The sequence below is a fragment of the Engystomops pustulosus genome, chromosome 11, assembly GCF_040894005.1.
Source record: "Engystomops pustulosus chromosome 11, aEngPut4.maternal, whole genome shotgun sequence".
Taxonomy (NCBI): Eukaryota; Metazoa; Chordata; class Amphibia; order Anura; family Leptodactylidae; genus Engystomops; species Engystomops pustulosus.
Window position 1 is genome coordinate 89,755,197 of NC_092421.1, and position 18,511 is coordinate 89,773,707.

General features: G+C 45.4%; 1 protein-coding gene across 1 annotated transcript in view; it reads right to left on the minus strand.

Annotated features, from left to right (window-relative positions):
* The window catches only part of CD4 (CD4 molecule), a 64,451-nt gene that overhangs the window by 4,706 nt on the left and 41,234 nt on the right, over positions 1–18,511 (minus strand). The window contains exons 5-9 of the mRNA XM_072129651.1: positions 16,771–17,004; positions 7,743–8,087; positions 6,398–6,640; positions 5,742–5,860; positions 5,209–5,282 (exon numbers count right to left, since the gene is read on the minus strand). Of these exons, the coding sequence (XP_071985752.1) occupies positions 5,209–5,282; positions 5,742–5,860; positions 6,398–6,640; positions 7,743–8,087; positions 16,771–17,004 (1,015 nt within the window). The remainder of the gene's footprint in view (positions 1–5,208; positions 5,283–5,741; positions 5,861–6,397; positions 6,641–7,742; positions 8,088–16,770; positions 17,005–18,511) is intronic.

An 18,511-nucleotide genomic window follows, 5' to 3' on the forward strand; every position in this document is an offset into this window, starting at 1 on the left:
AGTGTTATAGTAGTTATATTCCTGTATATAGGGGGCAGTATTATAGTAGTTATATTCTTGTACATAGGAGGCAGTATTATAGTAGTTATATTCCTGTACATAGGGGGCAGTATTATAGTAGTTATATTCTTGTACATAGGGGGCAGTATTATAGTAGTTATATTCTTGTATATAGGGGGCAGTATTATAGTAGTTATATTCCTGTACATAGGGGGCAGTATTATAGTAGTTATATTCTTGTATATAGGGGGCAGTATTATAGTAGTTATATTCTTGTACATAGGGGGCAGTATTATAGTAGTTATATTCCTGTACATAGGGGCAGTATTATAGTAGTTATATTCCTGTACATAGGGGGCAGTATTATAGTAGTTATATTCCTGTACATAGGGGCAGTATTATAGTAGTTATATTCCTGTACATAGGGGGCAGTATTATAGTAGTTATATTCTTGTACATAGGGGGCAGTATTATAGTAGTTATATTCCTGTACATAGGGGGCAGTATTATAGTAGTTATATTCTTGTACATAGGGGGCAGTATTATAGTAGTTATATTCCTGTACATAGGGGGCAGTATTATAGTAGATATATTCCTGTACATAGGGGGCAGTATTATAGTAGTTATATTCCTGTACATAGGGGGCAGTATTATAGTAGTTATATTCCTGTACATAGGGGGCAGTATTATAGTAGTTATATTCCTGTACATAGGGGGCAGTATTATAGTAGTTATATTCTTGTACATAGGAGGCAGTATTATAGTAGTTATATCCCTGTACATAGGGGGCAGTATTATAGTAGTTATATTCCTGTACATAGGGGGCAGTATTATAGTAGTTATATTCTTGTACATAGGGGCAGTATTATAGTAGTTATATTTCTGTACATAGGGGGCAGTATTATAGTAGTTATATTCCTGTACATAGGGGGCAGTGTTATAGTAGTTATATTCCTGTATATAGGGGGCAGTATTATAGTAGTTATATTCTTGTACATAGGGGGCAGTATTATAGTAGTTATATCCCTGTACATAGGGGGCAGTATTATAGTAGTTATATTCTTGTACATAGGGTACAGTATTATAGTAGTTATATTCCTGTACATAGGGGGCAGTATTATAGTAGTTATATTCTTGTACATAGGGGGCAGTATTATAGTAGTTATATTCCTGTACATAGGGGGCAGTATTATAGTAGTTATATTCTTGTACATAGGGGGCAGTATTATAGTAGTTATATTCCTGTACATAGGGGGCAGTATTATAGTAGTTATATTCCTGTACATAGGGGGCAGTATTTTAGTAGTTATATTCCTGTACATAGGGGGCAGTATTATAGTAGTTATATTGTAGTACATAGGGGGCAGTATTATAGTAGTTATATTCCTGTACATAGGGGCAGTATTATAGTAGTTATATTCCTGTACATAGGGGGCAGTATTATAGTAGTTATATTCCTGTACATAGGGGGCAGTATTATAGTAGTTATATTCCTGTACATAGGGGCAGTATTATAGTAGTTATATTCCTGTACATAGGGGCAGTATTATAGTAGTTATATTCCTGTACATAGAGGGCAGTATTATAGTAGTTATATTCTTGTACATAGGGGGCAGTATTATCGTAGTTATATTCCTGTACATAGGGGGCAGTATTATAGTAGTTATATTCTTGTACATAGGGGGCAGTATTATAGTAGTTATATTCCTGTACATAGGGGGCAGTATTATAGTAGTTATATTCCTGTACATAAGGGGCAGTATTATAGTAGTTAAATTCCTGTACATAGAGGGCAGTATTATAGTAGTTATATCCCTGTACATAGGGGGCAGTGTTATAGTAGTTATATTCTTGTACATAGGGGCAGTATTATAGTAGTTATACTCCTGTACATAGGGGGCAGTATTATAGTAGTTATATCCCTGTACATAGGGGGCAGTATTATAGTAGTTATATTCCTGTACATAAGGGGCAGTATTATAGTAGTTAAATTCCTGTACATAGAGGGCAGTATTATAGTAGTTATATCCCTGTACATAGGGGGCAGTGTTATAGTAGTTATATTCTTGTACATAGGGGCAGTATTATAGTAGTTATACTCCTGTACATAGGGGGCAGTATTATAGTAGTTATATTCCTGTACATAGGAGGCAGTATTATAGTAGTTATATTCCTGTACATAGGGGGCAGTATTATAGTAGTTATATTCCTGTACATAGGGGGCAGTATTATAGTAGTTATATTCCTGTACATAGGGGGCAGTATTATAGTAGTTATATTCCTGTACATAGGGGGCATTATTATAGTAGTTATATTCCTGTACATAGGGGGCAGTATTATAGTAGTTATATTCGTGTACATAGGGGGCAGTATTATAGTAGTTATATTCCTGTACATAGGGGGCAGTATTATAGTAGTTATATTCCTGTACATAGGGGGCAGTATTATAGTAGTTATATTCTTGTACATAGGGGGCAGTATTATAGTAGTTATATTCTTGTACATAGGGGGCACTATTATAGTAGTTATATTCCTGTACATAGGGGGCAGTATTATAGTAGTTATATTCCTGTACATAGGGGGCAGTATTATAGTAGTTATATTCTTGTACATAGGGGGCAGTATTATAGTAGTTATATTCCTGTACATAGGGGGCAGTATTATAGTAGTTATATTCTTGTACATAGGGGGCAGTATTATAGTAGTTATATTCCTGTACATAGGGGGCAGTATTATAGTAGTTATATTCTTGTACATAGGGGGCAGTATTATAGTAGTTATATTCTTGTACATAGGGGGCACTATTATAGTAGTTATATTCCTGTACATAGGGGGCAGTATTATAGTAGTTATATTCCTGTACATAGGAGGCAGTATTATAGTAGTTATATTCCTGTACATAGGGGGCAGTATTATAGTAGTTATATTCCTGTACATAGGGGGCAGTATTATAGTAGTTATATTCCTGTACATAGGGGGCAGTATTATAGTAGTTATATTCCTGTACATAGGGGGCAGTTATATAGTAGTTATATTCTTGTACATAGGAGGCAGTATTATAGTAGTTATATCCCTGTACATAGGGGGCAGTATTATAGTAGTTATATTCTTGTACATAGGGGGCAGTATTATAGTAGTTATATTCCTGTACATAGGGGGCAGTGTTATAGTAGTTATATTCCTGTACATAGGGGGCAGTATTATAGTAGTTATATTCTTGTACATAGGGGGCAGTATTATAGTAGTTATATTCCTGTACATAGGGGGCAGTAGTATAGTATATTCTTGTACATAGGAGGCAGTATTATAGTAGTTATATTCCTGTACATAGGGGGCAGTATTATAGTAGTTATATTCTTGTACATAGGGGGCAGTATTATAGTAGTTATATTCTTGTATATAGGGGGCAGTATTATAGTAGTTATATTCCTGTACATAGGGGGCAGTATTATAGTAGTTATATTCTTGTATATAGGGGGCAGTATTATAGTAGTTATATTCCTGTACATAGGGGGCAGTATTATAGTAGTTATATTCCTGTACATAGGGGCAGTATTATAGTAGTTATATTCCTGTACATAGGGGGCAGTATTATAGTAGTTATATTCCTGTACATAGGGGGCAGTATTATAGTAGTTATATTCCTGTACATAGGGGGCAGTATTATAGTAGTTATATTCTTGTACATAGGGGGCAGTATTATAGTAGTTATATTCCTGTACATAGGGGGCAGTATTATAGTAGATATATTCCTGTACATAGGGGGCAGTATTATAGTAGTTATATTCCTGTACATAGGGGGCAGTATTATAGTAGTTATATTCCTGTACATAGGGGGCAGTATTATAGTAGTTATATTCCTGTACATAGGGGGCAGTATTATAGTAGTTATATTCTTGTACATAGGAGGCAGTATTATAGTAGTTATATCCCTGTACATAGGGGGCAGTATTATAGTAGTTATATTCCTGTACATAGGGGGCAGTATTATAGTAGTTATATTCTTGTACATAGGGGCAGTATTATAGTAGTTATATTTCTGTACATAGGGGGCAGTATTATAGTAGTTATATTCCTGTACATAGGGGGCAGTGTTATAGTAGTTATATTCCTGTATATAGGGGGCAGTATTATAGTAGTTATATTCTTGTACATAGGGGGCAGTAGTATAGTATATTCTTGTACATAGGGGGCAGTATTTTAGTAGTTATATCCCTGTACATAGGGGGCAGTATTATAGTGGTTATATTCCTGTATATAGGGGGCAGTATTATAGTAGTTATATTCCTGTATATAGGGGGCAGTATTATAGTAGTTATATTCTTGTACATAGGGGGCAGTAGTATAGTATATTCTTGTACATAGGGGGCAGTATTTTAGTAGTTATATCCCTGTACATAGGGGCAGTATTATAGTAGTTATATTCCTGTACATAGGGGACAGTATTATAGTAGTTATATTCTTGTACATAGGGTACAGTATTATAGTAGTTATATTCCTGTACATAGGGGGCAGTATTATAGTAGTTATATTCTTGTACATAGGGGGCAGTATTATAGTAGTTATATTCCTGTACATAGGGGGCAGTATTATAGTAGTTATATTCTTGTACATAGGGGGCAGTATTATAGTAGTTATATTCCTGTACATAGGGGGCAGTATTATAGTAGTTATATTCTTGTACATAGGGGGCAGTATTATAGTAGTTATATTCCTGTACATAGGGGGCAGTATTATAGTAGTTATATTCCTGTACATAGGGGGCAGTATTATAGTAGTTATATTCCTGTACATAGGGGGCAGTATTATAGTAGTATTATTCCTGTACATAGGGGGCAGTATTATAGTAGTTATATTCCTGTACATAGGGGGCAGTATTATAGTAGTTATATTCCTGTACATAGGAGGCAGTATTATAGTAGTTATATTCCTGTACATAGGGGGCAGTATTATAGAAGTTATATTCCTGTACATAGGGGGCAGTATTATAGTAGTTATATCCCTGTACATAGGGGGCAGTATTATAGTAGTTATATTCCTGTACATAGGGCGCAGTATTATAGTAGTTATATTCCTGTACATAGGGGGCAGTATTATAGTAGTTATATTCCTGTACATAGGGGGCAGTATTATAGTAGTTATATTCCTGTACATAGGGGGCAGTATTTTATTTGTAGACCCCTTTTACACAACTGAAATGACACTTACCCTTTATAACCACACTCACATCTTCTATGTTGGTGCAAGTTTTGGATTAGCCATGTCCTGTACCTTGCTCTCCTCTGAAAGAGAAGAATATTATAAAGTGTATTAATGCCTTGAGTGAAGCAGATATAATGAGCTATTAATGTGACATATGACCCTTATATTCTGGGAGTTTCCCTAATAGAACGATAAACAGTTGAAATTTAGTGTTCAGCAAATCATAAAAGCCTAAATTTATCTAAATTTACATTCAAACAAATGAGGACTGATCTGCAGTGACCTGGTTTGGCCTCTGCACAGAGGATGGCGCTGTTTAGTCCAGTTCTTTGTGGGGGTGCTGAGTGCTGGACCTCCACTGCTCTGATATTGCGGAGCTTTTCCTATATGACACTGCATTTAGCCCAGGATACACCTTTATGTCTGGGTCTCCATACGGGGAAGGAAGGTTAGTTTTGGGCACCTAAGTGAGTGCTGAAAGGCCCCGGCCCCCTGCAGGTAAGTAAGGTATAGTCCCATTAAGTAGGGGAAGGACTTACCACTCTCCGGTGCCGGGCGATCAAAATTGTCAGGATGGTCACAATCAGGACAAACACGATGACTCCCACCACGACGGTCACCCAGAAGAAGGGGCTGGCCTGGAAACCAAGCGCCGGCTCTGCAGAAGGAAGAGGATACAAGTCTGAGTTATCTCCTCTTAAAGGGTCTCTGGAGATTCCCAGGTTTACGCAAAATATTTAGGCTGTGGACCTTCCAATCTCCCAATAGACTGAGACGTCTCGTCTTTCCCTGGAGGAGAAGCGTCAGGGGATCTCTAATGATTAGAGAACAGATCAGATGCTTCCGTGTCCAGCTCCTCCTCCCCTCTCGCAGCGTAGAGTCTCAGGGAGAAAGAGCAGCTACATCACATAGGAAAAGGGATCTACGAGCCGCTGGAAGGTGAAGGAGACGGGACTATAATCCGATCTTTAGTATATCATTAGACCTCACACTGCTGTGCTGCTTCTAGCTTCAGCTTTCTGTCTCTGCTATGAGTAAAAGCTGCATCAGTCTGGTTGGACACTACAGCATTCACACAGAGTAGAGGGGCAGGGCTGTGGAGCCGGTCCATGCAGGGAGCTAAGGTGTAGACCCCGCCCCCCGGAGCCTAATGGTCCCTAATTCCCTGACCACATGATAGGTGGGGGTCCCATACCCAGCGTCAGGGTGGCCCTGGTCAGCTCTTTCTTCAGGAGGAAGGCGCCACAGGTCCAGTTTCCCGTTGTCTCCGGTAGAACAGTCATTGCTTTGGCGAGGTTTGGTTCTCCTGGAGGTCCGCAGATCTGGTGGTCGCTGTCCCCGTGTCGCCAGCAGAGCCTCCCCGCCTGGTCCAGGCAGTTGATGTGGCACAGGAGGGTCACGTTCCCCCCGGTGATGATGTCGCTGTGAGACGAGGACACTGGGAAAGGAAAATATAGAATAAACTTTAAAGCGGCTACAAGTCCATGAAACCCGGAATCCTCCAGCGCTGATCCGGAGGACATAAGGCTGAAGCTGATTGGCCCAATGTAGGGAAGCCGCTTTCCTGGGTGACAAATTGCATCGTGTGAATTGTGTCACGTGATACTGGAGTGCGGAGCTTGTGCAACAAAACAACATTTTTAAGTCATTTATGACAACATTTTAGAATTTTATGTTATTTGAGGACGACTAAATGTAATAATTTGACATAGAACCCCCCATATAAATGACCCCCCATATAGAGGACCCTCATATAGTGGAAATCCGCCCGCCCCTGTATAGAGGACCCCAATATAGCGGAACCCCCCCCCTGTATAGAGGACCCCAATATAGCGGAACCCCCCATATAGAAGACCCCCATATAGTGGAACCCCCCGTATAGAGGACCCCCATATAGCGGAACCCACGTTTAGAAGACCCTCCGTGTAGAGGACCCCCATATACCGGAACCCCCGTGTAGAGGACCCCCATATAGCGGAACCCCACGTATAGAAGACCCTCCGTGTAGAGGACCCCCATATACCGGACCCCCCCCATATAGAAGACCCCCATATACCGGAACCCCCGTGTAGAGGACCCCCGTATAGAAGACCCTTTGTATAGAGGACCCCATTTGGCGGAACCACCCCCCCTCCCCCTGTATAGAGGACCTTCTAGGACAGTGATGGCTAACCTATGGCACTGGTGGTGGAGGTGGCACTCGGAGCCCTTTCTGTGGGCACTCAGGCCATCACTATTGCACTCCAGGTATCTTCCTGCAGTCCCAGACAGCCCAGGACTTGCTGTGCACAGAGGTATTGTAAAGTGACAGCTCTACCTGGGACTATTTTCTGCTATATTGGTGCCTCAGGTGCTGGTATCAATGAAAGATGTGACACAGAAAGGAGTATAAATCACAAATTACATTTCTGTATTGGCACTTTGCGAGAAATAAGCGGGACTTTGTTGTAGTTTGGGCACTCGGCCTCTAAAAGGTTTGCCATCACTGTTCTAGGATGAAACTATCATCGCTTTCTCATCACAGAACTACAACTCCCAACCTGTGATATTGGCCACACACAGGTCCCGGTGCAGCCGCCTCTGTCGCCCAGCGATCTGCAGGACGATCTCCATCCGGTAGTGGCCGCTCTTTGGATGGGTGAGGGCGACGCTCAGGTCCTCGGGGTGCGCCTTCTCCTGACACCTGGAGGGCCAACACGCGGCCCCCGATGTCACTGTCAGCGTCTGCACCGTCACTTTGTTACTGGATAAATACTTGAGATCTCCTTCTACGGCCCCGACCCCTCCCTGCAGGGGGGACTCCCGAACCTTGAAATTAAAGATGAAGGGGAGGGAGAGCGGCTGCTGCCCCCCCAGGTACACGATGGAAGGAGACAATGTAAAACCTGCAGATAAAGCGAAAACTTAGTCAGATAATACGAACAAAGTTGAACCAAAATATAAGTATTCAGTGATATCAGCAGCATGTTATAGAGCAGGAGGAGCTGAGCAGATTGTACATAGTGTCCTATCTGCAGGCAGCATGTTATAGAGCAGGAGGAGCTGAGCAGATTGTACATAGTGTCCTATCTGCAGGCAGCATGTTATAGAGCAGGAGGAGCTGAGCAGATTGTACATAGTGTCCTATCTGCAGGCAGCATGTTATAGAGCAGGAGGAGCTGAGCACATTGTACATAGTGTCCTATCTGCAGGCAGCATGTTATAGAGCAGGAGGAGCTGAGCACATTGTACATAGTGTCCTATCTGCAGGCAGCATGTTATAGAGCAGGAGGAGCTGAGCAGATTGTACATAGTGTCCTATCTGCAGGCAGCATGTTATAGAGCAGGAGGAGCTGAGCAGATTGTACATAGTGTCCTATCTGCAGGCAGCATGTTATAGAGCAGGAGGTGCTGAGCAGATTGTACGTAGTGTCCTATCTGCAGGCAGCATGCTAGAGAGCAGGAGGAGCTGAGCACATTGTACATAGTGTCCTATCTGCAGGCAGCATGTTATAGAGCAGGAGGAGCTGAGCAGATTGTACATAGTGTCCTATCTGCAGGCAGCATGTTATAGAGCAGGAGGAGCTGAGCAGATTGTACATAGTGTCCTATCTGCAGGCAGCATGTTATAGAGCAGGAGGAGCTGAGCACATTGTACATAGTGTCCTATCTGCAGGCAGCATGTTATAGAGCAGGAGGAGCTGAGCACATTCTACATAGTGTCCTATCTGCAGGCAGCATGTTATAGAGCAGGAGGAGCTGAGCAGATTATACATAGTGTCCTATCTGCAGGCAGCATGTTATAGAGCAGGAGGAGCTGAGCAGATTGTACATAGTGTCCTATCTGCAGGCAGCATGTTATAGAGCAGGAGGAGCTGAGCAGATTGTACATAGTGTCCTATCTGCAGGCAGCATGTTATAGAGCAGGAGGAGCTGAGCAGATTGTACATAGTGTCCTATCTGCAGGCAGCATGTTATAGAGCAGGAGGAGCTGAGCAGATTGTACATAGTGCGCTATCTGCAGGCAGCATGTTATAGAGCAGGAGGAGCTGAGCAGATTGTACATAGTGTCCTATCTGCAGGCAGCATGTTATAGAGCAGGTAGAGCGGAGCTGATTGTACACAGTGTCCTATCTGCAGGCTGCATGTTATAAAGCAGGAGGAGCTGAGCAGATTGTACATAGTGTCCTATCTGCAGGCAGCATGTTATAGAGCAGGAGGAGCTGAGCAGATTGTACATAGTGCGCTATCTGCAGGCAGCATGTTATAGAGCAGGAGGAGCTGAGCAGATTGTACATAGTGTCCTATCTGCAGGCAGCATGTTATAGAGCAGGAGGAGCTGAGCACATTGTACATAGTGTCCTATCTGCAGGCAGCATGTTATAGAACAGGAGGAGCTGAGCAGATTGTACATAGTATCCTATCTGCAGGCAGCATGTTATAGAGCAGGAGGAGCTGAGCACATTGTACATAGTGTCCTATCTGCAGGCAGCATGTTATAGAGCAGGAGGAGCTGAGCACATTGTACATAGTGTCCTATCTGCAGGCAGCATGTTATAGAGCAGGAGGAGCTGAGCACATTGTACATAGTGTCCTATCTGCAGGCAGCATGTTATAGAGCAGGAGGAGCTGAGCAGATTGTACATAGTGTCCTATCTGCAGGCAGCATGTTATAGAGCAGGAGGAGCTGAGCAGATTGTACATAGTGCGCTATCTGCAGGCAGCATGTTACAGAGCAGGAGGAGCTGAGCAGATTGTACACAGTGTCCTATCTGCAGGCGGCATGTTATAGAGCAGGTAGAGCGGAGCTGATTGTACACAGTGTCCTATCTGCAGGCTGCATGTTATAGAGCAGGAGGAGCTGAGCAGATTGTACATAGTGTCCTATCTGCAGGCAGCATGTTATAGAGCAGGAGGAGCTGAGCACATTGTACATAGTGTCCTATCTGCAGGCAGCATGTTATAGAGCAGGGGGAGCTGAGCACATTGTACATAGTGTCCTATCTGCAGGCAGCATGTTATAGAACAGGAGGAGCTGAGCAGATTGTACATAGTATCCTATCTGCAGGCAGCATGTTATAGAGCAGGAGGAGCTGAGCAGATTGTACATAGTGTCCTATCTGCAGGCAGCATGTTATAGAGCAGGTAGAGCGGAGCTGATTGTACACAGTGTCCTATCTGCAGGCTGCATGTTATAAAGCAGGAGGAGCTGAGCAGATTGTACATAGTGTCCTATCTGCAGGCAGCATGTTATAGAGCAGGAGGAGCTGAGCAGATTGTACATAGTGCGCTATCTGCAGGCAGCATGTTATAGAGCAGGAGGAGCTGAGCAGATTGTACATAGTGTCCTATCTGCAGGCAGCATGTTATAGAGCAAGAGCTGAGCACATTGTACATAGTGTCCTATCTGCAGGCAGCATGTTATAGAACAGGAGGAGCTGAGCAGATTGTACATAGTATCCTATCTGCAGGCAGCATGTTATAGAGCAGGAGGAGCTGAGCACATTGTACATAGTGTCCTATCTGCAGGCAGCATGTTATAGAGCAGGAGGAGCTGAGCAGATTGTACATAGTATCCTATCTGCAGGCAGCATGTTATAGAGCAGGAGGAGCTGAGCACATTGTACATAGTGTCCTATCTGCAGGCTGCATGTTATAGAGCAGGAGGAGCTGAGCAGATTGTACATAGTGTCCTATCTGCAGGCAGCATGTTATAGAGCAGGAGGAGCTGAGCAGATTGTACATAGTGTCCTATCTGCAGGCAGCATGTTATAGAGCAGGAGGAGCTGAGCAGATTGTACATAGTGCGCTATCTGCAGGCAGCATGTTATAGAGCAGGAGGAGCTGAGCAGATTGTACATAGTGTCCTATCTGCAGGCAGCATGTTATAGAGCAGGTAGAGCGGAGCTGATTGTACACAGTGTCCTATCTGCAGGCTGCATGTTATAAAGCAGGAGGAGCTGAGCAGATTGTACATAGTGTCCTATCTGCAGGCAGCATGTTATAGAGCAGGAGGAGCTGAGCAGATTGTACATAGTGCGCTATCTGCAGGCAGCATGTTATAGAGCAGGAGGAGCTGAGCAGATTGTACATAGTGTCCTATCTGCAGGCAGCATGTTATAGAGCAGGAGGAGCTGAGCACATTGTACATAGTGTCCTATCTGCAGGCAGCATGTTATAGAACAGGAGGAGCTGAGCAGATTGTACATAGTATCCTATCTGCAGGCAGCATGTTATAGAGCAGGAGGAGCTGAGCACATTGTACATAGTGTCCTATCTGCAGGCAGCATGTTATAGAGCAGGAGGAGCTGAGCACATTGTACATAGTGTCCTATCTGCAGGCAGCATGTTATAGAGCAGGAGGAGCTGAGCACATTGTACATAGTGTCCTATCTGCAGGCAGCATGTTATAGAGCAGGAGGAGCTGAGCAGATTGTACATAGTGCGCTATCTGCAGGCAGCATGTTATAGAGCAGGAGGAGCTGAGCAGATTGTACACAGTGTCCTATCTGCAGGCGGCATGTTATAGAGCAGGTAGAGCGGAGCTGATTGTACACAGTGTCCTATCTGCAGGCTGCATGTTATAGAGCAGGAGGAGCTGAGCAGATTGTACATAGTGTCCTATCTGCAGGCAGCATGTTATAGAGCAGGAGGAGCTGAGCACATTGTACATAGTGTCCTATCTGCAGGCAGCATGTTATAGAGCAGGGGGAGCTGAGCACATTGTACATAGTGTCCTATCTGCAGGCAGCATGTTATAGAACAGGAGGAGCTGAGCAGATTGTACATAGTATCCTATCTGCAGGCAGCATGTTATAGAGCAGGAGGAGCTGAGCAGATTGTACATAGTGTCCTATCTGCAGGCAGCATGTTATAGAGCAGGTAGAGCGGAGCTGATTGTACACAGTGTCCTATCTGCAGGCTGCATGTTATAAAGCAGGAGGAGCTGAGCAGATTGTACATAGTGTCCTATCTGCAGGCAGCATGTTATAGAGCAGGAGGAGCTGAGCAGATTGTACATAGTGCGCTATCTGCAGGCAGCATGTTATAGAGCAGGAGGAGCTGAGCAGATTGTACATAGTGTCCTATCTGCAGGCAGCATGTTATAGAGCAAGAGCTGAGCACATTGTACATAGTGTCCTATCTGCAGGCAGCATGTTATAGAACAGGAGGAGCTGAGCAGATTGTACATAGTATCCTATCTGCAGGCAGCATGTTATAGAGCAGGAGGAGCTGAGCACATTGTACATAGTGTCCTATCTGCAGGCAGCATGTTATAGAGCAGGAGGAGCTGAGCAGATTGTACATAGTATCCTATCTGCAGGCAGCATGTTATAGAGCAGGAGGAGCTGAGCACATTGTACATAGTGTCCTATCTGCAGGCTGCATGTTATAGAGCAGGAGGAGCACAGCACATTGTACATAGTGTCCTATCTGCAGGCAGCATGTTATAGAGCAGGAGGAGCTGAGCACATTGTACATAGTGTCCTATCTGCAGGCAGCATGTTATAGAGCAGGAGGAGCTGAGCACATTGTACATAGTATCCTATCTGCAGGCAGCATGTTATAGAGCAGGAGGAGCTGAGCAGATTGTACATAGTGTCCTATCTGCAGGCAGCATGTTATAGAGCAGGTAGAGCGGAGCTGATTGTACACAGTGTCCTATCTGCAGGCTGCATGTTATAGAGCAGGAGGAGCTGAGCAGATTGTACATAGTGTCCTATCTGCAGGCAGCATGTTATAGAGCAGGAGGAGCTGAGCACATTGTACATAGTGTCCTATCTGCAGGCAGCATGTTATAGAGCAGGAGGAGCTGAGCAGATTGTACATAGTATCCTATCTGCAGGCAGCATGTTATAGAGCAGGAGGAGCTGAGCACATTGTACATAGTGTCCTATCTGCAGGCTGCATGTTATAGAGCAGGAGGAGCACAGCACATTGTACATAGTGTCCTATCTGCAGGCAGCATGTTATAGAGCAGGAGGAGCTGAGCAGATTGTACATAGTATCCTATCTGCAGGCTGCATGTTATAGAGCAGGAGGAGCACAGCACATTGTACATAGTGTCCTATCTGCAGGCAGCATGTTATAGAGCAGGAGGAGCTGAGCACATTGTACATAGTGTCCTATCTGCAGGCAGCATGTTATAGAGCAGGAGGAGCTGAGCACATTGTACATAGTGTCCTATCTGCAGGCAGCATGTTATAGAGCAGGAGGAGCTGAGCAGATTGTACATAGTGTCCTATCTGCAGGCAGCATGTTATAGAGCAGGAGGAGCTGAGCAGATTGTACATAGTGTCCTATCTGCAGGCAGAATGTTATAGAGCAGGTAGAGCGGAGCTGATTGTACACAGTGTCCTATCTGCAGGCTGCATGTTATAGAGCAGGAGGAGCTGAGCAGATTGTACATAGTGTCCTATCTGCAGGCAGCATGTTATAGAGCAGGAGGAGCTGAGCACATTGTACATAGTGTCCTATCTGCAGGCAGCATGTTATAGAGCAGGGGGAGCTGAGCACATTGTACATAGTGTCCTATCTGCAGGCAGCATGTTATAGAACAGGAGGAGCTGAGCAGATTGTACATAGTATCCTATCTGCAGGCAGCATGTTATAGAGCAGGAGGAGCTGAGCACATTGTACATAGTGTCCTATCTGCAGGCAGCATGTTATAGAGCAGGAGGAGCTGAGCAGATTGTACATAGTGTCCTATCTGCAGGCAGCATGTTATAGAGCAGGAGGAGCTGAGCACATTGTACATAGTGTCCTATCTGCAGGCAGCATGTTATAGAGCAGGAGGAGTTGAGCACATTGTACATAGTGTCCTATCTGCAGGCAGCATGTTATAGAGCAGGAGGAGCTGAGCACATTGTACATAGTGTCCTATCTGCAGGCAGCATGTTATAGAGCAGGAGGAGCTGAGCAGATTGTACATAGTATCCTATCTGCAGGCAGCATGTTATAGAGCAGGAGGAGCTGAGCACATTGTACATAGTGTCCTATCTGCAGGCAGCATGTTATAGAGCAGGAGGAGCTGAGCAGATTGTACATAGTATCCTATCTGCAGGCAGCATGTTATAGAGCAGGAGGAGCTGAGCACATTGTACATAATGTCCTATCTGCAGACAGCATGTTATAGAGCAGGAGGAGCTGAGCACATTGTACATAGTGTCCTATCTGCAGACAGCATGTTATAGAGCAGGAGGAGCTGAGCACATTGTACATAGTGTCCTATCTGCAGGCAGCATGTTATAGAGCAGGTAGAGCGGAGCTGATTGTACACAGTGTCCTATCTGCAGGCTGCATGTTATAGAGCAGGAGGAGCTGAGCAGATTGTACATATTATCCTATCTGCAGGCAGCATGTTATAGAGCAGGAGGAGCTGAGCACATTGTACATAGTGTCCTATCTGCAGACAGCATGTTATAGAGCAGGAGGAGCTGAGCACATTGTACATAGTGTCCTATCTGCAGGCAGCATGTTATACAGCAGGGGGAGCAGAGCAGATTGTACATAGTGTCCTATCTGCAGGCAGCATGTTAAAGAGCAGGAGGAGCTGAGCAGATTGTACATAGTGTCCTATCTGCAGGCAGCATGTTATACAGCAGGGGGAGCAGAGCAGATTGTACATAGTGTCCTATCTGCAGGCAGCATGTTATAGAGCAGGAGGAGCTGAGCACATAGTACATAGTGTCCTATCTGCAGGCAGCATGTTATAGAGCAGGAGGAGCTGAGCAGATTGTACACAGTGTCCTATCTGCAGGCAGCATGTTATAGAGCAGGAGGAGCTGAGCAGATTGTACACAGTGTCCTATCTGCAGGTAGCATGTTATAGAGCAGGAGGAGCTGAGCACATTGTACATAGTGTCCTATCTGCAGGCAGCATGTTATAGAGCAGGAGGAGCTGAGCAGATTATACACAGTGTCCTATCTGCAGGCTGCATGTTATAGAGCAGGAGGAGCTGAGCACATTGTACATAGTGTCCTATCTGCAGGCAGCATGTTATAGAGCAGGAGGAGCTGAGCACATTGTACATAGTGTCCTATCTGCAGGCAGCATGTTATAGAGCTGAGCACATTGTACATAGTGTCCTATCTGCAGGCAGCATGTTATAGAGCAGGTAGAGCGGAGCTGATTGTACTCAGTGTCCTATCTGCAGGCAGCATGTTATAGAGCAGGGGGAGCTGAGCAGATTGTACATAGTGTCCTATCTGCAGGCAGCATGTTATAGAGCAGGAGGAGCTGAGCACATTGTACATAGTGTCCTATCTGCAGGCAGCATGTTATAGAGCAGGAGGAGCTGAGCAGATTGTACACAGTGTCCTATCTGCAGGCAGCATGTTATAGAGCAGGAGGAGCTGAGCAGATTGTACATAGTGTCCTATCTGCAGGCAGCATGTTATAGAGCAGGAGGAGCTGAGCAGATTGTACATAGTGTCCTATCTGCAGGCAGCATGTTATAGAGCAGGAGGTGCTGAGCAGATTGTACATAGTGTCCTATCTGCAGGCAGCATGTTATAGAACAGGAGGAGCTGAGCAGATTGTACATAGTGTCCTATCTGCAGGCAGCATGTTATAGAGCAGGAGGAGCTGAGCAGATTGTACATAGTGTCCTATCTGCAGGCAGCATGTTATAGAGCAGGAGGAGCTGAGCAGATTGTACATAGTGTCCTATCTGCAGGCAGCATGTTATAGAGCAGGGGGAGCTGAGCAGATTGTACATAGTGTCCTATCTGCAGGCAGCATGTTATAGAGCAGGAGGAGCTGAGCAGATTGTACATAGTGTCCTATCTGCAAGCAGCATGTTATAGAGCAGGAGGAGCTGAGCACATTGTACATAGTGTCCTATCTGCAGGCAGCATGTTATAGAGCAGGAGGAGCTGAGCACATTGTACATAGTGTCCTATCTGCAGGCAGCATGTTATAGAGCAGGAGGAGCTGAGCACATTGTACATAGTGTCCTATCTGCAGGCAGCATGCTATAGAGCAGGAGGAGCTGAGCGGATTGTACATAGTGTCCTATCTGCAGGCAGCATGCTATAGAGCAGGAGGAGCTGAGCGGATTGTACATAGTGTCCTATCTGCAGGCAGCATGTTATAGAGCAGGAGGAGCTGAGCAGATTGTACATAGTGCGCTATCTGCAGGCAGCATGTTATAGAGCAGGAGGAGCTGAGCACATTGTACATAGTGTCCTATCTGCAGGCAGCATGTTATAGAGCAGGAGGAGCAGAGCAGATTGTACATAGTGTCCTATCTGCAGGCAGCATGTTATAGAGCAGGAGGAGCTGAGCACATTGTACATAATGTCCTATCTGCAGACAGCATGTTATAGAGCAGGAGGAGCTGAGCACATTGTACATAGTGTCCTATCTGCAGACAGCATGTTATAGAGCAGGAGGAGCTGAGCACATTGTACATAGTGTCCTATCTGCAGGCAGCATGTTATAGAGCAGGTAGAGCGGAGCTGATTGTACACAGTGTCCTATCTGCAGGCTGCATGTTATAGAGCAGGAGGAGCTGAGCAGATTGTACATATTATCCTATCTGCAGGCAGCATGTTATAGAGCAGGTGGAGCTGAGCACATTGTACCTTTCACGCTGATGGTTTTGGAGATCTTGGTTTGGACGCCATTGTTCATTGTTATGTGACAGGTGTATTCGCCGCTTTCTTCTATCGTCACGTTCGTCTTTTCCAGGCTCGGTCCTTCTGTAATTGGTTTTCCGTCTTTCAACCAGGATACACGGAGACCCTGGACTGTAGAGGACTTCACGCTGAGCCTCAGGTCCTCGGTCATGATGAGGACATCAGAAGGTTCTGCTAAGACTAAAATATTAACAAATGCTTCAGGAAATTCTGTCTCTGGCCCTGAACCAGAACTTTCCATGTACCGGACCTCCAAGGCCTCAGGAAACCAGCGGGTGAGTCCGGTGATTAACCTGTGTAATAGAGCCGGTTCTGGAGCTCCGTTATGTGGACCAGACACCTGCGCAGGGCATTGACTACAATGGGGGTCATTCACTAAGGGCCCGATTCGCGTTTTCGGAAATCATCGCGTTTTCAGGCAGAAGATTTACCACCTAAATAACATTTTGAAATATCTGAAGAATTTATTTTGATGTCTCACGGCTACAAATCGAATATCGCTTTTCCGGATTTTCAGAATTTATTATTTTGGGGATAATTTGTTTTTTTAATGAAATTTTCAATATTTAACATTTAAAATCCCCCCCATCAAACACAGATTTTAGGAAAATTGTTAACCCCTTGGCCGTTACTTCTCCCCAGTACAGAGACCCCCCACATGTGGCCGTTACTTCTCCCGAGTGCAGAGACCCCCCACATGTGGCCGTTACTTCTCCCGAGTGCAGAGACCCCCCACATGTGGCCGTTACTTCTCCCCAGTACAGAGACCCCCCACATGTGGCCGTTACTTCTCCCCAGTGCAGAGACCCCCCACATGTGGCCGTTACTTCTCCTATGTACAGAGACCCCCCACATGTGGCCGTTACTTCTCCCGAGTGCAGAGACCCCCCACATGTGGCCGTTACTTCTCCCAGGACAGAGACCCCCCACATGTGGCCGTTACTTCTCCCGAGTGCAGAGACCCCCCACATGTGGCCGTTACTTCTCCCGAGTGCAGAGACCCCCCCACATGTGGCCGTTACTTCTCCCCAGTACAGAGACCCCCCACATGTGGCCGTTACTTCTCCCGAGTACAGAGACCCCCCACATGTGGCCGTTACTTCTCCCGAGTGCAGAGACCCCCCACATGTGGCCGTTACTTCTCCCGAGTGCAGAGACCCCCCACATGTGGCCGTTACTTCTCCCGAGTGCAGAGACCCCCCACATGTGGCCGTTACTTCTCCCGAGTGCAGAGACCCCCCACATGTGGCCGTTACTTCTCCCGAGTGCAGAGACCCCCCCACATGTGGCCGTTACTTCTCCCCAGTACAGAGACCCCCCACATGTGGCCGTTACTTCTCCCGAGTGCAGAGACCCCCCACATGTGGCCGTTACTTCTCCCCAGTACAGAGACCCCCACATGTGGCCGTTACTTCTCCCGAGTGCAGAGACCCCCCCACATGTGGCCGTTACTTCTCCCCAGTACAGAGACCCCCCACATGTGGCCGTTACTTCTCCCGAGTGCAGAGACCCCCCACATGTGGCCGTTACTTCTCCCGAGTGCAGAGACCCCCCACATGTGGCCGTTACTTCTCCCGAGTGCAGAGACCCCCCCACATGTGGCCGTTACTTCTCCCGAGTGCAGAGACCCCCCACATGTGGCCGTTACTTCTCCCGAGTGCAGAGACCCCCCACATGTGGCCGTTAC